This window comes from Oncorhynchus nerka, linkage group LG24 (genome assembly GCF_034236695.1).
Source record: "Oncorhynchus nerka isolate Pitt River linkage group LG24, Oner_Uvic_2.0, whole genome shotgun sequence".
Lineage (NCBI taxonomy): Eukaryota > Metazoa > Chordata > Actinopteri > Salmoniformes > Salmonidae > Oncorhynchus > Oncorhynchus nerka.
This window is the reverse complement of record NC_088419.1, coordinates 30,887,066-30,912,195: the sequence shown is the minus strand read 5'-3', so window position 1 is coordinate 30,912,195 and position 25,130 is coordinate 30,887,066. Positions and strand designations below refer to the sequence as shown.

General features: G+C 44.7%; 1 protein-coding gene and 1 pseudogene across 1 annotated transcript; one reads left to right on the top strand and one right to left on the bottom strand.

The window, feature by feature from the left end:
- Positions 1–504: 504 nt before the first annotated feature.
- On the top strand, positions 505–10,218 carry LOC115107486 (radial spoke head protein 9 homolog; annotated as a pseudogene).
- LOC115107844 (large ribosomal subunit protein mL66) lies at positions 9,963–12,910 on the bottom strand. The gene is made up of 6 exons (XM_029631516.2): positions 12,522–12,910; positions 11,559–11,590; positions 11,175–11,279; positions 10,854–10,977; positions 10,697–10,769; positions 9,963–10,518 (listed from the first exon to the last, which is right to left on the bottom strand). The coding sequence occupies exons 1-6, from the start codon at positions 12,673–12,675 to the stop codon at positions 10,374–10,376; spliced, it is 633 nt and encodes a 210-aa protein (XP_029487376.2). The 5' UTR covers positions 12,676–12,910; the 3' UTR covers positions 9,963–10,373.
- Positions 12,911–25,130: the final 12,220 nt, after the last annotated feature.

Below are 25,130 nucleotides of genomic sequence, written 5' to 3'. Positions count from 1 at the left end.
TTTCCAAGGAAACAAAAATGTATACATTTATGGTCTGTTTACATATATTTTAGAGGCTATTTATACAGAAAATTGGTATAAAACCCTTATAAACTGTATTTATAATTGTTTGACAGTATTTTATGTTGACAATAATTCTATTACACAATTTCTCATATATCAAATGCCTTACTTTTATTTTCTGAATAAGTAAAATCAGGAAATAATCACCTGCTATTCATTCCAATTGGACTGGTTTAGGTTTCTCCCTGACCACAACGGCTGCGATTTTCAGACCATTGTTGAACTTTAAAGGGTTCGGAATTAGGATCTCTATGGCGACTGCTTTGTACGCGGTCTGGAACGCGGCCTCCTTTTGGGGGAGCAACCAGCAGTTGCTGTGACTAAACGTAACTAAGGAGATTTGTTTACACTGGCAACTGGGCCTGCTTAGCAGCTGTCCCCTTCTTTATTTTATAGAAATACAAGTATTTACTTTTCAGTGATACAGACTGTATATATGCAATGGAATCCAAGACATTATTCTACTCTCTGGACCTCGTTTCTGGCAACGGTTTAACTTTGAGCAGTGAGCAAAAAGCTGCCCTGCAGACTTCCCTGGTCATCCTGAGGAACTATCTACAAATTCTGGGCATACAGGGTGACTATTTCATTGCACAAGGGGTCTCAGATGACGAGATGAGTCATAAAAATAGCCTTTTCATGTAAGGGGTGCAAAGGAAATAGTTTAGAACCTCTTTCACCACAATATTTATAGCCAGCTTGCTTTTAGCAAGTCTCTCTTGTGGCTTTGGGGTTGTGATCCCTTCTCCTTTTCAGATGTTCTCTCTTGATCTATATATCTCTCTCTCTCCTTTCTCTGTGTGCCCTGTTGTACACATGTGTTTGTATCCTCTCCCCACTCCAGTTTCAACTGTGTGGACTGGCACCGGCTTGCCCCTGCCGCACTGCTAGGCAATGCTAGCGGAGGTTTCTTCTGCAGCAAAAGGTCGCTACGTGGGAGACACCTCACATAAGTATGAGCACACAGAGACAAGGGGGGGGGGCGAGGCTATGGAGGAGGACGTCATGGTGAGGAGAAGTGTGTGACACATTATGTTGTTTGAATGTTGAACTAGGCTAATGGTGTTTTGCTTATTAATAGGTGATGAATGTGCAGTGACTTGATGCAGATGACAGTGGTGACTGTGTGTGGTATTATTGCAGAGTGATGAGTAATGGATGTTGTGACGGATGTTTGGTAATGGTTGTTGTTTGGTTTGGGTTGCAGATCAAGGTGAATGAGGAGAATAGGCTGCCCACCACTGTCCACACCATTGATAAGGAGGTGTCTGTGGTCCTGTGCGACACCTCCATTAAGAGTCCCCATGGTCTGGTGCAGAGGGTAGCGCTACTGTTCAAAGTAGTTAATGAAATGGGTGGCTCCACGTAGAGTGTGGTGGTTACCAGTTGAGAATGTGCTCAGTCTTTTGGGAGATGGGACACAGCTGTGTGTGTTTTTGCCTGGAGATGATGACTTAGCTGTGTGGTTTTTAGCCCAGAGTGTGTTGGAAGTTGGAACCAGAATCCAGACCATCATATATTACACACTGCACATTGTGCATCTGTAGTGTACACATGTTGTACTGTGTTTTCACTCTCATACATGGACAGAATCATATCATGCTGTCAGTGACTGAGTGAGGGATTGAGTGATTTTGTGTGTGTTCTGTCTATCCTGCAGGTCTGTCCTCCTCAGAGATGGATAAACTCAGGTGCTTCCTGCACTTAACTGAGCCGAAAAACCTGATGAAGAATTCCATCCTGGACTTGGCTGACCTCGATCCCTCCATCAACTTTGTGGACCCTCTGAGTTAGGACATCCCCAAAGGTAACAGAGTGCCAAATCTCTCACTACACCACTTCTTTACCAGGGCCATTCTAACAGGTACAGTCGGTCTAATTTTCCCCCCATGGGAGGAGTTTCCTTCCAATAAATTGTCTGTCTTTACAAATAGATCCAGTTCCTTGAGTTCCTTGAAAAGCCCTTCAAAGAGTCTTTGTGGGAGACAAAATGTAATATGAACATGAGGTTACTTCTGTTGGACATGCTCTGGTGGCCATGCACTATTATACTAAACCAGCCTTGTTATTGGCGCTGACAATGATTTGGGTTGGCAGTTGAGAGCCCAGTCTTTCTGTGAGGAAACTATCCAGGCATCCTCTTCTGGATCTTGACTCCATATTTTATTGTCCTGCTCTGTAAAGCTGGCTGTTTTGGCTAACACATCATATAAAACAGCTGTAGGCCTATCTGCTGACAGCAGTTCCAGTCGTGGGTCAGTAGCGAGGACGTGAGCAAGGCTGAATGGGATAAACTCATGAGTCTGCAAAATGGTCAATGGAAGCCTTGCTCTGCTGATTGTGGATCTTCACCAGATGGAATATACATTCTAGAACATGGTTAAGTAATTCCCTGGGTAGTATTCAACCTGGTCTTCAGTGCTCAATCTGGGATGGAATTGAAAGAAAGCTGACAGCCTTTCCCTTTAGATAGTTATATTTCAGGCCAAGCCTTGGGCACACCACCCACTGTTAGTCTAGCCTTGAGTTTTAGAATGATAAATTTCAGACAATATTATATACAGTCACCATATTTTTCACAAGGGAAGCCAACATGATTCAACCAGAAGCCAAAACAGAGGGCCAGGGATAAATGTAATACCGTATATATGGATGTAGTTAGTCTGAACATGTATCAAGATGTGTTTGTTGCGTGCTCAACAGAATGATTGCTATGGACAAGTGATAGATAATACTGTGTGTGTGTGTGTCCTGACCCTGTGTCTAAAACATCTCACAGCTGTTCATTTAACGGGGATGAGTGTCTCTGTGGTGTGTAAATGAGTGTTTGTGTGTGTGTATGTGTGTGTGTGTGTGTGTGTGTGTGTGTGTGTGTGCATGTGTGCGGTGGTGATTTTAGCATGTAAATCTGCATGCCAGCAAAGCCACTACACAACACAACACTAAACAATACATTAATTGGACTATAACAGTGACAAACGGTGCCCAAAAACTGTTAGGGCCTACAGAAAGCTGTCCCAACAGCGGTATCAACACTTTACCACTGTTACATCTGGCTATGAGCGAAGCCATGTCTGGAAGAAAAATAGTTCATTCGACCTCATTTACAGCCTTTAAAAAAAACCAAGGTTGAGTCATGATATTAGTGATCTTCAGGTCGGAGCTCTAGAAAAAGGCCAGAGTTCCCGACTTGGAATTTCGAGTTGGGATGACCGTTCAAAACATATTTTTTCTTGTTTTTGTCCGAGTTCCCAGTTTTCTTGAACTTCCCAATTCTGAGTTTCCAGGTGTTTTGAAAGCGACAGAAGTCATGCTGGATTGACAGCATGGCCAATGTTGAATGTTTACCTTTTAAACTTGGAAAAGAGACCCTTAAACCCAGACTTGGACCACACATCTACTCCACTGAGTAGCAGACTAGTGATTGCTTTGCAATGCTTGCAGTTAGACACTGATTCCTTCCAAACCAAACCGGTGTTGTGTAATATTTATGGCTGATGAGCACTGATTCGTTTTATCTATAATTTCTCTTCATAATTTCTCTTCATATGACAAGGATTGAAAAGTATTTGCCAGTAGATTGTCAACTTGATTCACGATGACGACTTCTAGCTTGCTAGCTAAGATTTTGAAAGTATGATGTTGACATGATCAGTCCAATCAAAGCTACAGTAGACATAACGTGATTTGAAGTCATTTTATCTGTGGTCAATGACCTTGAGCCTTCTTGGATGGGCACTTCTAATGTAACTCTATGGCAGCACCCAAGGGGCTTGAATTTCTTTGCTCTCCCCGTAGATTTTGCGGTGACGTAGTGTCCCCATGAGTGACAGAACACTGAGCCAATCACGGCACAACTAGAGATCATTACCAACCACTACGCTCCCAATTTTCCGCTGGCTGCCCCACCACCACCACAGAAAGCACTGAGCTAGGCTGAAACGCCTGCATTTTGGAGCTGCCTTACTCAAGAAAGCAAAAAATAGACCATATTTGTATGCGGCTTTATTAACTCAATTATTATTATATATTTTTATTACATTGTTTGCAAACTGACATGTGACACATATTAATGCAAAAATAACATGCAAAACAGGCAATAACAACAAAATATATATATTATCTGCCCCACCTGCCCTGAATGACGGGTCGCCACTGCATGTGTGTATAGTTTTTCCAAATCAGCTTACTGTTCATTACACCCCACCGGGAAAAAAATTGTTTAATCAACGTTGTTACCACATAATTTCAACACCCAAAAATCTATGTGACGACATTGAATCAACGTGGAAACCTGCAAAAAGTAATCAACATAAAGGCATTTTGTATTTTTTCAATCAACTTTTAACCTAAATCCAATTAAATTGTATTTTTTTAGGGGGGGGGGTGGATTTCACATTGAAATCATGTTAATTGACAACTCAACCAAATGTAAATCAAAACTAGACATTGAACTGACATCTGTGCCACGTGACAGCATCGCCCTCACTGAGAACTCCTTATTGGCCAGACCTCCAGCTTTGCTGAATGGGAGAGAGAGAGAGACCCAGGCTGATGACAGTCTCTAGGGACAACGTGGTAGATCTCCACCCAATGACAGGTGCTTTCCGCTGGGATTCCTGAGTAAAGCTCACCCTCTCACCGAATAGATCCTCTAGACTTGCCTGGAAGTATGTGGCAAGTTTCTGTAATCGACACATTTATGCTAATACACCAGCCATGCCTGTCCTCCTACCAGGTTCCTCCCTATGCCTCGAGTATGGGACATCCACACGCTGAGTTTGAAACCACCTATGTGAGTTTCGGTGTAAAGTAGACACCATCGCAGAGCGGTTTCTCTGAAAAAAGTTGTAATCAATAAGAATTTTTGGCCCTTGACTCAAACTGAATTGATGAAATCACATCAACCTGGCTGGAGAGTTTATTTTGGTCATGGAACTGCAATACGTGACAAGTATATTATCAACAGAATAACAGACCCAATTTACTGGAATAGCTGCTCATAGATAGCTCTGGCACAGAGCAGGTTCATGCTTTACATTACAACATATGTAGAGTACAACCATACCTGACACAGGAAGCGGCACAGGTCCTAATCCAGGCAGTTGTGATCTCCCGTCTGGACTACTGCAGCTCACTGTTGGCACAAGCGGGGAGCTCCTGCAATTTATCCAAAACGCTGCAGCCCACATGGTGTTCAACCATCCCAAGTTCTCCCATGTCACCCCGCTCCTCTGCACACTCCACTGGCTTCCAGTCGATGCTCACATCCACTACAAGACCATGGTACTTGCCTACGGAGCAGCAAGAGAAACTGCCCCTCCCTACCCTCAGGCTATGCTCAAACCCTACATCCCAACCTGAGTACTCTGTTCTGCCACCCCTGGTCTCTTGGCCCTCCACCCTTACGGTAGGGCAGTTCCTGCTCAGCCAGGTCCAAGCTCTTCTCTGTGCTGGCACCCCAATGGTGGAATCAGCTTCCCCCTGAAGCTAGGACAGCAGAGTCCCTGCCCATCTTTAAAGAGTATCTTAAATAATCCCACAGCACCACTACAAATTGATGGGAACAAACACTAAATTGGTAGTTAAATATGCTGTATGTGCTTATTACTTACGGTCGCTAACAATAGTGGCTAATAATATTGAACATATACCCTACAAATTGAAAGAAACAATAACAGTCAGGGCATATGATAAAAAAAATCTAGAGAGCACAAAGGTTACATTTGGTGTGAGTCTGCCTTGTCATCCCATGTGGTTTGCATCTCCAAATTGGATCCTTGCAAGTAGGCCATACAATTACACTTTGGTATAATGACACAGCATTTCATACTTCACTGTGGTAAAGGGGCATAAATACCTGTCATGTTATGATATGCCTTTCAGATTCATGCCATATAACTGGTTTCCTGTTCTTCTCAAGCGGTCCTAAGGTAAAATAGACCTAAAACAATAGTAATGTAGCCTATTTAGTGCCTTCAGAAAGTATTCATACCCCTTGACTTATTCCACATTTTGTTATGTTAGGGCCTGAATTCAAAATATATTAAATCGGGGGTTTTCTCACACCCATCTACACACAATACCCCCTAATGACCAAATAAAACATGTTTTTAGAAATGTTTGCAAATTTATTGAGAATGAAGTACAGAAATTACTCATTAAAGTAAGTAATTACACCCCTGAGTGAATACATGTTCGAATCACATATTACAGCTGTGAAACTTTCTGGGTAAGTCTCTAAGAGCTGTAAGAATGTGACTGTAAGCCCTGTCAAGTTGGTTGTTGACCATTGCTAGACAGCCATTTTCAAGTCTTGCCATAGATTTTCAAGACAATTTAAGTTAAAACTGTAAATGTCATCTTGGTAAGCAACTCCAGTGTATATTTGGTCTTATGTTTTAGGTTACTGACTTGCTGAAAGGTGAATTTGTCTCCCAGTGTCTGTTGGAAAGCAAACTGAACCAGGTTTTCCTCTAGGATTTTGCCTGTGCTTAGCTCTATTCCGTTTCTTTTTACCCTAAAAAAAACTCAGTGATCTGTTGTGTTGGATTTGCCCCAAACATAACGCTTAGGGCTCCATTTCTGGCTAGCGTTAAGGCGGTGCTAGTGTCAAACGCACGTTAGTTTGCAATTTCATCATGCAAAAACTGGAGCACTGGCATTTTCAAGCCCTAACGCCAGGTTTGGCAATTTACCTGTCTTATATCAGCTTGCTTGTGCTCAGATGGGAGGGATAGAATATTTGTCGTGTGTCCTTAGAACATGATCCAAAGTGCTAAATTCAGGCAGCGCTGATTAGGATATTTAAGACCAACCAAAAGCTGGTTTTATCGGTAACGCAGTTGGTTGTGGCATGCATTTTGACAGTGGAAACAGACTATCCAAGAGAAGCCTAATGTGCTTTTGGTGCCTGTGTACTTCGCATCTAGGTTAAAAAATCAAGCATAGCCTCCCCTCTTCTCAATTAAGGCTTTTTTCTTGTCCTGCCCAAAGCAATCGCATAGTCAAGACAGTCAACAAAGGCGTTGGCTCCTCCACTTGGAAATTAATCCTTCTCACAAAAGCTTTATTAAAATATGAAGTTTGAGCAGAGTAAAACAGTGATCTGACATTCCCTTTTTATCTATGAATTGTAGGCAGGCCCCACATTATTTTAGCCATGCAGGTCCCGTTTTGAACGTGTGTAAAACCCCTTCCATGATGTAGGCTACGTGTCCATGAACATTATTAAACGAGAGATGAGAACCTTGGTGAAAACACCTGAACCTCGTATTTAGAAGTTATCTGTAACCTGTAATAATTGCTTGTTTTCCGTTTCATTTGTTCAAAACCCAAGCCCTCCCATAACGAAGGCTGGTTCAAAAGCAATATGTGGCTTTTTTTTAATCCTGTGGATTTTAAAGTATTACATGTATTTATTGTTGTTGTTGTTTTAAAAAACAATTACAACCAATCTTATTAGAATGATTGAACTTCATGGATGTATGTTTACTACGTCTGTGGCGCGCATGCACTGCAACTTCTGGAGATATGTGAATGCGATCTGATGTGTAAGATGATTCCGGTTATGTTCGTAAAACATAGGGCCTATTTGGGAGCAGTATAATAGTGAGTGTTAAGAATTTAATTAAAATTATTGTCTCTTTTTGGGCCGTTTTAATAATCCAAATTACAGTAAGACTTTCCCCTGTATCAGTGTGAATGCTATTGAAGCCCTGCAATTACTTAGAACAATGTGGACAACTTGAAGCAATCACATATTTTGTCATGGAGCACGTTCTGATTGACAAGTGAGGGGTCAAGCCTCGACCCACCCACCACTTGTTAATTCATCAAAACCCAGCCCTTTTGCGCCAACAGCAGCAAGTGCGCCGATAATTGTGATACTGAAAATAGCTCAAATATTTCGGACACACCCCTGAACCAACAGTATAGCGCAACTGCCTGTGCTTCTTAGACTTACCATTGCATTAGGTTTGTTAAAATAGAGTCCTTCATATTCAGGACAAAGTTAATTTCTTTGCCACATTTTTTGCAGTTTTACTTTAGTGCCATATTGCAAGCAGGATGCATGTTTTGTCATATTTTCATTATGCACAGGCTTCCTTATTTTTACTCTGTAATTTAGGTTAGTATTGTGGAGTAACTACAATGTTGTTGATCCATCCTCAGTTTTCTCCTATCACAGCCATTACACTCTGCAAGTCTTTTAAAGTCACCATTGGCTTCATGGTGAAATCCCTGAGAGGTTTCCTTCCTCTCCAACAACTGAGTTAGGAAGGGCGCCTTTATCTTTGTAGTGACTAGGTGTATCGATACACCATCCAAAGTGTAATAACTTCACCATACTCAATTGGATATTCAATGTCCGTGTTTCTTTTTTTTTTTTTACACATCTACCAATAGCACTTTGCGAGGCATTGGAAAACCTCCCTGGTTTTGTGATCGAGTCCGTTTGAAATTCACAGCTTTTAAAAGAAAAATGTAGATTGAACCTTTATTTAACTAGGCAAGTCAGTTAAGAACAACTTCTTCTTTATAATGACAGCCTACCCCGGACGATGCTGGGCCAATTGTGTGCCACCTTTTGGGACTCCCAATCACGGATGGATGTGATACAGCACTGCTCAACTGAGGGACCTTACAGATAATTGTATGTGTGGGGTACAGAGATAAGGTAGTCCTTAAAAAAAGAATGTTAAAAGACTATTATTTCACACAGTGAGTCCATGCAACTTGTGACTTGTTAAACACATCTTTACACTTGAACTTATTTAGGCTTGCCATAACAAAGAGTTGAATACTTACTCACTCAAGACATTTAAACTTTTCATTTTTGATTAATTTCAAAACATTTTTAACTCCACTTTGACATTATGGGGTATTGTGGATAGGCCAGTGACACAAAATATGTGAAATTCAGGCTGTAACACAACAAAATGTGGAAAAAGGGGTGTGAATACTTTCTGAAGGCACTGTATTTACAATAGTTTTATCCAACCAGATTGCTCATATACCTAGCTCTTATCAATGTATAAATTACAGTGCATGGAGAAGGCTGTTATTTCTATCTAAAAAGAGAAAGTAGAGGTTTTTCCACTTGGAACAGACAGGTTCACTTGACCTTATTCATGATTTCTTCACATGTAAAGATGGCAGAATTAAGTTAAGGTCAGAATAAGTATATCAGTAGACAGACCTCTGCCACACCTCCATTTCTGTGATCTCCACCCCAAAAAAATAGCTGCCTGGTACCGGTTTCCTCATGCTTAAGTTTAAGGTCAGATTGCGCAGTGAGAAAAAGGAATAAGTTCCATTTACACCTGCGTATCTTGGGACTTGATTCCCCCCATTGGGAATAGCGGAAACAGTAATGGGAGCAATGTGAGACCTGTACGTGGTCCCGATTTATGAAGAGTCATTTGAGGAGCAGCAGATGGGGGTTATAAAGACATTCAAACCATCAGTGTGTGTGTGTAGGGTTGTGGAGCTAGCAGTTTGAGCACAGCAGTACTGTGTGTGATCAGCAGCATGCTGTGGCTGGGCCTGACCACATGTAAAGAACCCATGACACCCCAGCACGGATTCATCTACATGGGCGACAGTCTCAAAGCACCTGGGCCTGCCCTTCATGTTTTAAAAGAGCCAGTGAGATACTGGAAAAAATATTAAAATACCATCAACCACTCATCTGAGAAAAGCAGTGTTTCATCCCCACCCACATTGAAAGCAGCTAGAACTGAGTTATATTTATGCAAGAGATGTTTCTTTCCTGTTATTTAACGTAAATAAACAGAAACAAAAATCATTCAGTTTACTTCCACATGCACTTGGCTACTTCTGCTAATAGGCCCAGTAAATGCTTACTCATGCAATCACACACAGTATACAGCTAGTGGAGGGAGAGTAAGCAGATCTGTTTTATTTGCACATCTGTCTTGAAGTACACAATGTCAACATACCACCTACATTGAAACAGTTGTTCCACTGGCCCAATTGCTCTTGCGATAAATGTAGTTTTTCCAGAGTTAATTTTCAGGGCATCTTCAAAGGCCGAATGACAGAATGGGTGTTGTTTCTGGGTATTGCTCCGAATGACTTGTTCCAATGGGTAACGGCCACTAAATAGGTTGGACAAATACAAATGCTCCCTCAGCTGTTCAAAAGGATAGTTTTCAAAGTCAATGGACGAGTCCCAAATGAGGCAGGAGTTCCATGGGGATAGACATCCGATAGAATTGCTGCACCCCATCTATGTCCCGCCCACACCGACTCCTACTGCTGTGGGTTGACATGCCCCCATGTCGTCAATGTTTCAGGTAGAGGATTTTCTTGCCGTATTGTACATTGTTTCTGAGAGCTGGGTGGCCGACAGAGATGCGATTTTTACACCACTTCAGCCCTGCCCTATAGATGGGCTCCACCGAATCAATGGACCAGCGAGTCAGGTATCTGTGTGATAAAACGACACAGGTGTGAGTTGGCCAGAGACAACAGAAGGTTAGCGAAAGACGACGTACAAGTGTTAATGTTAAAGGTAATGTTATGAGAGGTCTAACAAGAAACAATACAGTTGTGAGAAGGTACATTCGGAGACACTTCAAGAGTCAAAAACACATGCACTAGTTACCTGTTGAGCTGGGGCTTGGGCTTCTTTGGTACGTGTCCCTCTGGGAGAGGTGGTGTGTGATCGGGGAGAAGACCTGGAATAGAGTACGTTTACCATCTTGAAGAAAATACACGTCACAATAGTAGAGTTTCCAGAGCTGACACAAAGAGTATCGTACCTGCTCTATGCGCCATTTGCACACAGATGGCGATCTTGCGGTGCTCTTGGGCACAGAGACCAGTGACTCTACGAGGCAGCATTCCTCCATCAGATCTGATGAACTGACTGAGCAACAGGACATCCTGACAAAGACAAAACACAGGGAATTATTGTAGGTCTGAGCTCACAGAACAGGCACACATACTGATATAAAATGCATGAGACACATAGGAGATGTGAGTGTGTGGACCAGCACTGATCATGGCCACCGTATTATTTCTGCGGAGCAGTCGAGAGGCAGTAGCTAAGTATTCAGTCAGGTGTCAATGAAAACACTTACTGTGTAGTTGTATTTGTTCTGCAGGTTCCATCGGTAGATGGGGCACTGGGCTGTGGGGTTGGGTGGCTGTGGTCCGGCTGGAGTATCCTGTGTTAACCCCTCAATCTGAGAAAGAATGCAATGACAGTCAATATCTAAATAAGCACCGCACAAATACTTCCAATCTACTGTAGACATTTACTAGCTAGATAAGTGTTGATAGCTAACATGGTATAGATATTGTCTTAAATATCTTGAAATGTGTGGCTACCATATTGACTAGTACTATTAAGTTAAAAGCAATACATCGACATAGCTAGAGATAAACGCAACACATCACTACAGAAACCACAAAATGAGTAGTGTGCAATGAAGAACCAACAGGTTAGATAGCTTATCACTTACTATTGTTGTTTTGCCTTCTTTCTTTTCCACGACTGAAAACAAACAAAATAGGCAGTCACAGTTAGTACAATTCCAGGCCGCCGTTTCATAACAAACAGGTGTTGTGCCGAAAATCACCCCACCCCCTTCGCGTGAACGCGCATACATCAATTATTCATTGCAAGGTCTTCACTCCGTTGTCAGTTTAGCCTACATTTCACTGATCTTAGTAGCAGAAAGTATTTTTTATTTGTGTCCTTTCAAGGCAGCTGTCAATGATCACGTTAGGCTGAGTTTAATTTTAGTATGGCGGTTTGATCGCGGGGGAGGCACTAGTAATGTCTGCAGTTTGGTTGTTTCAAGTGTATTAGTCTAAATAAATCTCTTTGCCAGAATTCGTGATCTCCCCCATGTCTTATTCGACTAGTAGTTGTTCTGAATGTTTATTGCTTGCCTACATTTTACTCCCTGTTTAATATAACACACATACATTAATTATTAATTTCGGTTGCCTATCCTGACATGACGTTTGTTCTATAGAAAGTTGACTATGATGTGTGCCTCAAAGTATTTGACTCTAGCCACAAAACCAAGGAAAATAGAAAGTGGGTGTGGTGTTTCAGCAAGGCCATTTTCTTGCCTGCCGAAATCCTAAAGGTAAACCGACAACGGAGTGAAGAGCAGAAATCTTAACTAGCAAGCAAGTCGCAACAATGAGGGAATCGAGTGTGCGTGTTCACGCGAGGGGGGATTTTCGACATAACACCGGCAAGCTAATTTAGCTTGTGCTTCTAGTGAGTTTTAAAAAAGAAATTCAACTACAACGTGGTCGTTCAAATGATTTTATTATTATAATCAACTACCACAACTATCTTTAACGCCTAAAATAACCCTTATCGAAGGGCAAAGCTTACCGAATGAATGCGCTACTGCTAGCAGCGCGAGCTGTCATATGGCTACAACAGGATTCAAGGAGAATCTCACCTTGTCGAATTCCTCTACTTTGAATAATCCCAAAAACCGAGAGTTGAGGGTAATTGGTTATACTCTGAAAGATACTCATATTGCTGCTGCTGGCCACACTTTTAACACCAGATAGAGAGGTCCAAATAGACCCCAGCACACAGCGCGCTGCCATCTTGGAATTGTGACCTTCTCTTCCTGCTTCTTCTTTGAAGGTTTATTGGCAGCCTCCCCCCAAAACTTGTATTGCTGCCAGGTACTGTGCGGGATGAAAACAAAACGTTCCCAACTTTATAACTGAACAAAAATATAAACGTGTTGGTCCCATGGAGTTTGGTCACCAGATGTACTGTGTTTCCTCCGACACATTGGTGCGGTTGGCTTCCGGGTTAAGAGTGCAGTGTATCAAGAAGCAGTGCAGCTTGACTGGGTTGTGTTTCGGAGGACGCTTGGCTCTCGACCTTCGCTTCTCCCAAGTCCGTACTGGAGCGATGGGACTAGACTGTAACTACCAATTGGATATCACAACATTTGGCAGAAAAAAAGGGTAAAAAATAATAAAAGTTTAAAATCCAGGGTTACTCCAAGCAGTTTAGTCACCTCAACTTGCTCAATTTCCACATGATTCATTACAATATTTAGTTGAGGTTCAGGGTTTAGTGAATGATTTGTCCCAAATATCTAAGAATGGCGCCAGAGAGGATGGCTGCCGTTTTATGGGCTCATAACCAATTGTGCTATTTTGTGTTTTTTCACATTGTTTGTAACTTAATTTGTACATAATCTTGATGCTACCGTCTCTTCCGGGTATTAGAACAGTAATTACTAAACTCGAACTGGACAAATATGTTTTCTTTAATCAGTCTGACGCAAAGGATATAATATTGCTACCAGACAAAGCCCAAATCCACGCCGGCGAGTGGGTAACCCGCCTCTACCATCTGTTCTATTGGTCAATGTGCAATCACTAGAGAATAAATAGGATGAGCTCAGTTCGAGACTATCCTACCAACAGGACATTAGAAACTGTAATATCTTATGTTTCACTGAATCATGGCTGAACAATGACACAGATAATATACAGTTGGCTGGGTTTTCCGTTCATCGGCAGGACAGAACACTTATGTCCGGTAAGACGAGGGTTGGTGGTGTGTGTCTATTTGTCAATAACAGCTGGTGTGTGATGTCTCATTTTAATGTAGTCTCGAGGTATTGCTCGCCTCTCATGATAAGCTGTAGACCACACTACCTACCAAGAGAGTTTATCCATATTTTTCGTAGCTATCTATTTACCACCCCAAACTGACAATGGCACTAAGACCACACTCAACGAGCTGTATAAGGCCATAAGCGTACAATAAAATGCTCATCCAGAAGCGGCACTCCTAGTGCAGGCAAACTTAAATCCGTTTTACCTAATTTCTACCAGCATGTCACGTGTAACCAGATGAAAAAAAAAACTCTAGACCACCTTTACTCCTCACACAGAGATATGTACAAAGCTCTCCCTCGTCCTCCATTTGAAAAATCTGACCATAATTATATCCCCGGATTCCTGCTAACAAGCAAAAACTAAAGCAGGAAGTACCAGTGACTCGCTCAATACGGAAGTGGCCAGATGACGCTATAGGACTGTTTTGCTAGCACAGACTGGAATATGTTCCGTTATTCATTCAATGGCATTGAGGAGTATACCACCTCAGTCACCGGCTTCATCAATAATTGCATTGACAACGTCATCCCCACATTTGAAGTCGGAAGTTTACATACACCTTAGCCAAATACATTTAAACTCAGTTTTTCACAATTCCTGACATTTAATCGTAGTAACAATTCATTCCCTGTCGTAGGTCAGTTAGGATCACCACTTTATTTTAAGAATGTGAAATGTCAGAATAATAGTAGAGAGAATGATTTATTTCAGCTTTTATTTCTTTCATCACATTCCCAGTGAGTCAGAAGTTTAGTGTTTGGTAGAATTGCCTTTAAACTGTTTAACTTGGGTAAAATGTTTCAGGTAGCCTTCCACAAGCTTCCTACAATAAGTTGGGTGACTTTTGGCCCATTCCTCCTGACAGAGCTGGTGTAACTGAGTCAGGTTTGTAGGCCTCCTTGCTCGCACACGCTTTTTCAGTTTTGCCCACAAATTTTCAGGGATTTGTGATGGCCATGCCAATACCTTGACTTTGTTGTCCTTAAGCCATTTTCCCATAACTTTGGTAGTATGCTTGGTGTCATTGTCCTTTTGGAAGACCCATTGCGACCAAGCTTTAAATTCCTGACTGATGTCTTGAGATGCTGCTTCAATATATCCACATAATTTTACTGCCTCATCATGCATCTATTTTGTTAAGTGCACCAGTCCTTCCTGCTGCAAAGCACCCCCACAACATGATGCTGCCACCTACGTGCTTCACAGTTGGGATGGTGTTCTTCAGCTTGCAAGCATCCCCCTTTTCCTCCAAACATAATGGTCATTATGGCCAAACAGTTCTATTTTTGTTTCATCAGACCAGAAGACATTTCTCCAAAAAGTACGATCTTTGTCCCCATGTGCAGCTGCAAACCGTAGTCTGGCTTTTTTATGGCTGTTTTGGAACAGTGGCTTTTTCCTTGCTGAGCGACCTTTCAGATTATGTCGATATAGGACTAATTTTACTGTAGATTAAGATACTTTTGTAGTTGTTTCCTCCAGCATCTTCACAGGGTCCTTTGCTGTTGTTCTAGGATTGATTTGCACTTTTCGCACCAAAGTACGTTCATCTCTAGGAGACAGAACGCGTCTCCTTCCTGAGCAGGATGATGGCTGCATGGTCCCATGGTGTTTATACTTGTGTACTATTGTTTCTACAGATGAATGTGGTACCTTCAGGTGTTTGGAAATTGCTCCCAAGGATGAACCAGACTTGTGGAGGTCTACAATGTTTTTTCTGAGGTCTTGGCTGATTTCTTTTGATTTTCCAATGATGTCAAGCAAAGAGGCACTGAGTTTGAAGGTAGGCCTTGAAATACATCCACAGGTACACCTCCAATTAACTCAAATTATGTAAATTAGCATATCAGAAGCTTCTAAGGCCATGACAATTTTCTGGAATTTTCCAAGCTGTTTAAAGGCACAGTCAACTTAGTGTATAGTAACTTCTGACCCGCTGGAATTGTGATACAGTGAATTGTAAGTGAAATAATCTGTCTGTAAACAATTGTTAGAACAATTACTTGTGTTATGCACAAAGTAGATGTCCTATCCGACTTGCCTAAAATATAGTTTGTTAACAAGACATTTGTGGAGTGGTTGAAAAACAAGTTTTAATGACTACAACCTAAGTGTATGTTAACTTCCGACTTAAACTGTATATATCACAACCAGAAGCCATTGATTACCGGCAACACCCACATAGAGCTAAAGGCTAAAGCTGCTGCTTTCAAGGAGCTGGACACTAATACGGACTTTGATAAGAAATCCCGCTATGCCTTCAGACGATCAAAGGCAAAGCCTCAATACAGGACTAAGATTGAATCCTACTACACCAACTCTGACGCTCGTCGGATGTGGCAGGGCTTTCAAACTATTACGGACTACAAAGGAAATCCCAGCTGCGAGCTGCCCAGTGACGCGAGCCTACCAGACGGGCTAAATGCCTTTTATGCTCGCTTCATTGAGGCATGCATGATAGAACCAGCTGTTCAGGATGACTGTGTGATCACGCTTTCCGTAGCCGATGTGAGCAAGACCTTTAAACAGGTTGACATTCACAAGGCCGCATGTCCAGACGGATTACCAGGACGTGCACTCAGAGCATTTTCAACCTCTCCCTGACCGAGTCTGTAAAACCTACATGTTTCAAGCAGACCACCATAGCCCCTGTGCCCAAGAAAGCGAAGGTAACCTGCCTAAATGACTTCCGCCCGTAACACTCATGTCGGTAGCCATGATGGGCTTTGTAAGGCTGGTCATGGCTCACATTAACAACATCATCCCAGAAAACCTAGACCCACTCCAATTCACATACCGCCCCAACAGATCCACAGATTACGCAATCTCAATCGCTCTCCACAATGCCCTTTCCCAGCTGGACAAAAGGAACACCTATGTGAGAATGTTGTTCATTGACTGCAGCTCAGTGTTCAACACCATTGTGCCCACAAAGCTCGTTACTAAGCTAAGGACCCTGGGACTAAACAGCTCCCTCTGCAACTGGATCTTGGACTTCCTGATAGGCCGCCCCCAGGTGGTAAGGGTAGGCAAAAACACATCTGCCACGCTGATCCTCAACACGGGGGCCCCTCAGGGGTGCGTGTTTAGTCCCCTCCTGTGCTCCCTGTTCACCCATGACTGCGTGGCCAAGCATGACTCCAACACCATCATTAAGTTTGCTAATTATACAACAGTGGTAGGCCTGATCACCGACAATGATGAGACAGCCTATAGGGAGAAGGTCAGAGACCTGGCAGTGTGGTGCCAGGTCAACAACCTCTCTCTCAATGTGAGGAAGACATAGGAGCTGATCGTGGACTACAGGAAAAAGAGGGCCGAACACTCCCCCATTCACATCGATGGGGCTGTAGTGGAGCGGGCCGAGAGTTTCAAGTCCCTTGGTGTCCACATCACCAACAAACTATCATGGTCCAAACACACCATGAAAGTCATGAAGAGGGCACGATAACATCTTTCCTCCTCAGGAGACTGAAAATATTTGGCATGGGTCCCAAGATCCTCAAAAAGTTATACAGCCAAGCGCCTTCTTCACCACACTGTTTGTGTGGGTGGACCATTTCAGATTGTCGGTGATGTGTATGCCGAGGAACTTGAAGCTTTCCACCTTCTCCACTGCGGTCCCGTCGATGTGGATAGGGGGGCGCTCCCTCCGCTGTTTCCTGAAGTCCACGATCAGCTCCTTCGTTTTGTTGACATTGAGGGAGAGGTTATTTTCCTGTCACCACTCCGCCAAGGCCCTCGCCTCCCTGTCTCATCATTGTTGGCAATCAGGCCTACTACTGTTGTGTTGTCTGCAAAGTTGATGATTGAATTGGAAGCGTGCATGGCCACACAGTCATGGGTGAACAAGGAGTACAGGAGGGGGCTGAGTACGCACCCTTGTGTGTCCCCTGTGTTGAGAATCAGTGATGTGGAGATGTTGTTTTCTACCGTCACCACCTGGGGGTGGCCCGTATGGAAGTCCAGGACCCAGTTGCACAGGGCGGGGTTCAGACCCGAGCTTAATGATGATCTTGGAGGGTACTATGGTGTTGAAGGCTTAGCTACATGACCCGCTAAACCGCGCACTTTAACACCCGCCGGCTTAACCCGGAAGCCAGCTGCACCAATGTGTTGGAGGAAACACTTTTCAATTTAAGACCAAAGTCAGCTTGCAGGCGCCCGGTCCACCACAAGGAGTCACTAGAGCGCAATGAGCCAAAGAAAGCCTCCCGGGCCAAACCCTCGCCTAACCCGGATGACGTTGGGCCAATTGTGAGCCGCCTTATGGGATTCCCGGTCATGGCCAGTTACACATCCTGGGATTGAATCCGGCTCTGTAGGGACACCTCAAGCACTGCGATCTTGCCACCCATTCTGAAACTAACTGCAGCTCTTTGTTAATTGTTGCAGTCATTTCAGTCGCTGTAGTAGCTGACATGTATAGTGTTGAGTCATCCGCATACATAAACACACTGGCTTTACTCAAAATATGTCGTTAGTAAAGATTGAAAAAAGTAAGGGGCCTCGACAGCTGCCCTGGGTAATTCCTGATTCTACCTGGATTATGTTGGAGAGGATTCTGTTATAAACACCCTCTGTGTTCTGTTAGACAGGTACATCTTTATCCACATTATAGCAGGTGGTGTAAAGCCATAACACATATGTTTTTCCAGCAGCGGACTATAATCAATAATGTCAAAAGCCGCACGGAAGTCTAACATAACAGCCCCCACAATCTTTTTATCATCAATTTCCCTCAGCCAATCAGTCATTTGTATGATAGTGCATTGATCAGATACAGTTTAAAGATATACTTTTTAGTTTTTTTTGCCCAGTTGACCTTTTAAGGGCTACCTATCTGTTGTCTAATGGACACAGGATCACAAGATTATGGAAGACAACCATAGTGCTGTTAGGCGGGGCGAAGTAGGTGAACCCAAGTGCAGACTCAGACGAGGAGACAGGAATAAGGTAACTAAGGTATTTATTGAAAGAGATGCTTCCGGGTTGGAGCGGGTTGGAGCGATCTGGTCGCATCCGCGCTTCGGTCTGCAGGTTGTATAACTTTTTCATTACATTTCATTATAGTACAACGGTCTGATTTGTCTAATCTTAGCAATTTCCTCTTAGCTAGCTACATAGTCGTCGTTGTATCAAAGATAATTGCGTAATTATCGTATTTCGTCGTCTCCTATCTGTCCAACACGTTCACCGTCTACCGTAGCACTGTAGTACTATCACACTCAACTGAACGTCTTGATTAGTGTAGTGTTAGCTAGCTACATAGCTAGCTACATAGTTGTCTTTGCTGTCTTCGTGTCCAAGATAATTGTGTAGCTTAGAGTGTGGAGTCTTAGAGTGATAATTGCGTTATTATCGTATTTCGTCGCCCTCCTATCTGCCTAGCAGCTAGCATACGTTCACCGGCTACCGTAGCACTGTAGTAACTATCACACTCAACCGAACGACTTGATTAGTGTAGTATTAGATAGCTACATAGTTGTCTTTGCTGTCTTCGTATCCAAGATAATTGTGTAGTTTAGAGTGTGTAGTCTTAGAGTGATTATCTTAATTCACCGAGGTTAGCTAGCCAGCTATTTTGTCGTCCTTAACGTAGGAGACACTCCTAGCTAGCCAATAGCCAGCCAACGTCTACTGAATAGAACTTTCGCATTCCGGTCGCATTCCGCGTCGCTCCACAGGTAGTATCACTTTTTCACTTCATTTCATTACAGTCCCAACGGTGTGATTTGTTTGATCGTAGCTAGCTACATAGCTAGCTACATAGCCGTCTTTGTTTCAAAGATAATTGTGTAGTCTAGAGCGATTTTCTAGGTTAGCTAGCCAGCTATTGTCACGCAACGTAACGTAACCAACACTGCTAGCTAGCCAGCTAGCTCCCGATAAGCAGCATTGTAGAAACTTCACACTCAACGGTACGACTTGATTAGGGTAGTGTCAACAACGCAGCTAGCCTACCCCAGCAGTACTCTATCATTTTAATCATTTTAGTCAATTAGATTCTTGCTACGTAAGCTTAACTTTCTGAACATTCGAGACGTGTAGTCCACTTGTCATTCCAATCTCCTCTGCATTAGCGTAGCCTCTTCTCTAGCCTGTCAACTATGTGTCTGTCTATCCCTGTTCTCTCCTCTCTGCACAGACCATACAAACGCTCCACACCGCATGGCCGCAGCCACCCTAATCTGGTGGTCCCAGCACGCACGACCCACGTGGAGTTCCAGGTCTCCGGTAGCCTCTGGAACTGCCGATCTGCGGCCAACAAGGCAGAGTTCATCTCAGCCTATGTCTCCCTCCAGTCCCTCGACTTCTTGGCTCTGACGGAAACATGGATCACCACAGACAACACCGCTACTCCTACTGCTCTCTCTTCGTCCGCCCACGTGCTCTCGCACACCCCGAGAGCTTCTGGTCAGCGGGGTGGTGGCACCGGGATCCTCATCTCTCCCAAGTGGTCATTCTCTTTCTCCCCTTACTCATCTGTCTATCGCCTCCTTTGAATTCCATGCTGTCACAGTTACCAGCCCTTTCAAGCTTAACATCCTTATCATTTATCGCCCTCCAGGTTCCCTCGGAGAGTTCATCAATGAGCTTGATGCCTTGATAAGCTCCTTTCCTGAGGACGGCTCACCTCTCACAGTTCTGGGCGACTTTAACCTCCCCACGTCTACCTTTGACTCATTCCTCTCTGCCTCCTTCTTTCCACTCCTCTCCTCTTTGACCTCACCCTCTCACCTTCCCCCTACTCACAAGGCAGGCAATACGCTCGACCTCATCTTTACTAGATGCTGTTCCTCCACTAACCTCATTGCAACTCCCCTCCAAGTCTCCGACCACTACCTTGTATCCTTTTCCCTCTCGCTCTCATCCAACACTTCCCACACTGCCCCTACTCGGATGGTATCGCGCCGTCCCAACCTTCGCTCTCTCTCCCCCGCTACTCTCTCCTCTTCCATCCTATCATCTCTTCCCTCTGCTCAAACCTTCTCCAACCTATCTCCTGATTCTGCCTCCTCAACCCTCCTCTCCTCCCTTTCTGCATCCTTTGACTCTCTATGTCCCCTATCCTCCAGGCCGGCTCGGTCCTCCCTCCCGCTCCGTGGCTCGACGACTCATTGCGAGCTCACAGAACAGGGCTCCGGGCAGCCGAGCGGAAATGGAGGAAAACTCGCCTCCTGCAGACCTGGCATCCTTTCACTCCCTCCTCTCTACATTTTCCTCCTCTGTCTCTGCTGCTAAAGCCACTTTCTACCACTCTAAATTCCAAGCATCTGCCTCTAACCCTAGGAAGCTCTTTGCCACCTTCTCCTCCCTCTTGAATCCTCCTCCCCCTCCCCCTCCTCCCTCTCTGCAGATGACTTCGTCAACCATTTTGAAAAGAAGGTCGACGACATCCGATCCTCGTTTGCTAAGTCAAACGACACCGCTGGTTCTGCTCACACTGCCCTACCCTGTGCTCTGACCTCTTTCTCCCTCTCTCTCCAGATGACATCTCGCGTCTTGTGACGGCCGGCCGCCCAACAACCTGCCCGCTTGACCCTATCCCCTCCTCTCTTCTCCAGACCATCTCCGGTGACCTTCTCCCTTACCTCACCTCGCTCATCAACTCATCCCTGACCGCTGGCTACGTCCCTCCCGTCTTCAAGAGAGCGAGAGTTGCACCCCTTCTGAAAAACCTACACTCGATCCCTCCGATGTCAACAACTACAGACCAGTATCCCTTCTTTCTTTTCTCTCCAAAACTCTTGAACGTGCCGTCCTTGGCCAGCTCTCCCGCTATCTCTCTCAGAATGACCTTCTTGATCCAAATCAGTCAGGTTTCAAGACTAGTCATTCAACTGAGACTGCTCTTCTCTGTATCACGGAGGCGCTCCGCACTGCTAAAGCTAACTCTCTCTCCTCTGCTCTCATCCTTCTAGACCTATCGGCTGCCTTCGATACTGTGAACCATCAGATCCTCCTCTCCACCCTCTCCGAGTTGGGCATCTCCGGCGCGGCCCACGCTTGGATTGCGTCCACCTGACAGGTCGCTCCTACCAGGTGGCGTGGCGAGAATCCGTCTCCTCACCACGTGCTCTCACCACTGGTGTCCCCAGGGCTCTGTTCTAGGCCCTCTCCTATTCTCGCTATACACCAAGTCACTTGGCTCTGTCATAACCTCACATGGTCTCTCCTATCATTGCTATGCAGACGACACACAATTAATCTTCTCCTTTCCCCTTCTGACGACCAGGTGGCGAATCGCATCTCTGCATGTCTGGCAGACATATCAGTGTGGATGACGGATCATCACCTCAAGCTGAACCTCGGCAAGACGGAGCTGCTCTTCCTCCCGGGAAGGACTGCCCGCTCCATGATCTCGCCATCACGGTTGACAACTCCATTGTGTCCTCGTCCCAGAGCGCTAAGAACCTTGGCGTGATCCTGACAACACCCTGTCGTTCTCAAATAACATCAAGGCGGTGGCCCGTTCCTGTAGGTTCATGCTCTACAACATCCGCAGAGTACGACCCTGCCTCACACAGGAAGCGGCGCAGGTCCTAATCCAGGCACTTGTCATCTCCCGTCTGGATTACTGCAACTCGCTGTTGGCTGGGCTCCCTGCCTGTGCCATTAAACCCTACAACTCATCCAGAACGCCGCAGCCCGTCTGGTGTTCAACCTTCCCAATCACGTCACCCCGCTCCTCCGCTCTCTCCACTGGCTTCCAGTTTCGCATCCGCTACAAGACCATGGTGCTTGCCTACGGAGCTGTGAGGGGAACGGCACCTCACTACCTCCAGGCTCTGATCAGGCCCTACACCCAAACAAGGGCACTGCTCATCCACCTCTGGCCTGCTCGCCTCCCTACCACTGAGGAAGTACAGTTCCCGCTCAGCCCAGTCAAAACTGTTCGCTGCTCTGGCCCCCAATTCACGACGCCAGGACAGCGGAGTCAATCACCACCTTCCGGAGACACCTGAAACCCCACCTCTTTAAGGAATACCTAGGATAGGATAAAGTAATCCTTCTCCCCCTCCCCCCCTTAAAAGACCTAGATGCACTATTGTAAAGTGGCTGTTCCACTGGATGTCATAAGGTGAAAGCACCAATTTGTAAGTCGCTCTGGATAAGAGCGTCTGCTAAATGACTTAAATGTAAATGTAAATGTTGAAAAGCAGGGGGAGATGGTGTGCAGGCCAGGGGAAACTCAGGCGGGTAGCAGGGAACCAGGAACTGAGGCTGGCTCAAGAGGAGTAGGGTCAGGGTGACCAGGTCCGAAGTGGAATCCAAGGAAGCAGTAGAGCGGGGTCCAGGGCAGGGAAGCAGGACTGACGAGACGAGGGACTTGAGAAAGGTACCAGAGTCAGAGCGTACTGAACTGTAGCAGAGAGAAAAGCAGCGTCAGGCTAGGGAAAAACTGGCACAACAGGATAACAAGATCTAAGCAGGAACAAACGGCTTGAAATGACTGAGCAGAGGCTACGATCTGGCAGCGTGGAAGTGGTGGGGCTGAGTATTTGTAGAGGTCTTGATTATGGAACAGGTTGCAGCTGGTGGGGATACGCTCAGCCTCCAGCACACCTGTCTCTACTCACACAATCACATATACCCACAGAGGGAGAGAGCACTGGGGGAGTGGCGGCAGGTTAGGGAGACATGATGAGAAGTAGAGGGCATGGCAGGAGCAGATGTAACAAGTGCAGCATGTGATCTCCACTGGAGATATAGCCCCAGTCAGAGAGCACCACAGACAATTCCCTCCCAAAATGTACCAAGAAGTGAAAACTGTCACGTCTCCTCCCGCTCCCCCTCTCTGGCGCTAGAGGTCGCCAGGCTGCTCAGCATTACGCACACCTGTCACAATTGTTAAGCGCACCTGCTCTTCGTCAGACTCACCTGGACTCCATCACGTCATTGATTGCCTCCCCTATATCTGTCACTTCCTCTGTTTCATTCCTGTGTTTGCATTGATGTTGTTATGTTTCTCCAGTCTAGACACTGGTCTTGGTTTATGGCTATTCATTATTAAATACACACCCTGTACTTGCTTCTTGTCTTCCAGCTTCTGTTGTTACAGAAAGCATTGATTCAAGGTATGTTGAACTCAGGAATAGTTAACCCATGCACTAGCCCATGGGCAGCCCCTATTGTTTTGGTTAGAAAGAAGGATGGCATATTGAGATTTTGTGTGTACTATCGTAAACTAAGCTAAACTAAAGTCACAAACCCACAATGGTGCTTACCCACTCCCTCGTATAGAGGAATCTCTAGCCAGTTTGACCAAAGCCAAGTACTTCTCAACTTTAGACCTTGCTATTGGCAGGCCCAGATGCCTTTACAACTCCAATGGATTTGTTTGAGTTTGATCGGATGGCATTTGGGGTTATGCAACTAGCCTTCTACATTCCAAAGATTGATCCAAACATGTTTAGGATAGCAAACTCTAGAATCTCTTTTGATCTATCTGGATGATGTTATTGTGTTTTCTAAATATCTACATCAGCCCATCTAAATCACATGGATTTAGTGTTCAGCAGACTAGCTAAGTATGGACTCAAACTGAAACCAAACAAATGCATCTTTCTGAAGCAAGAAGTACAGTACCTGGGGCATCGGATATCTCTTGAAGGAGTATCATCCGACCTGGACAAGGTCAAGTGTGTGTGCAGGACTGGCCCACACCCAAAACGGTAAAGGAACTTCGGTCATTTCTTGGCTTAGCAGGATTCTTCCGTAGATTTGTAAAGGACTTTGCCAGAGTGCCAGCCCCTTACTTGAGCTGTTAACAGGGCTGGCCCCTAAACAAACAAGAACGTCTCTCAACTCTCCTACCCACACTGGCTGGAATCAGGCATGTAATATGTCTTTTGCAATCTTAAAACGGTCCCTCACTACCTCTCCAACTCTAGCTGACATCTGTATACAGATGCCAGTAAGAGAGGCTTGGGGGCAGTTCTAGCCCAGGTACAAGAGGGTAAAGAACAGGTAATCTCATTTGGAAGTAGAAGCCTCCATCCCTCAGAAAGAAATTACAGTAACTATAGCTCATTTAAACTTGAATTCCTTGCACTGAAGTGGGCCGTCACTGAAACGTTTGCAGAATACCTCAATGCCTCACCTATTGTGGTTTATACAGGCAATAATCCTCTGGCACATCTAAACTCAGCTAAATTGGCAAGCAGAGATGTGTAGCCAGATTGGCAAGTATTGTGTAGGACGTAATAACCAGAGTGCAGATGCCTTGTCTCGTTTCCATCCAGAAAACACAGTCCCAAACCAGCTGGAGGACTGAGACCCGGCATTCCAGGAGATGCCACCCAAAGTGGTAAAGGCCCTGTGGGTGGGGGTGGGGTGGAGGACAAACAAGCCGTCAGAAGACCAGGATGCAGAAGAAGGACACAGCAAGCCCCTCATACCAGAGATAACAG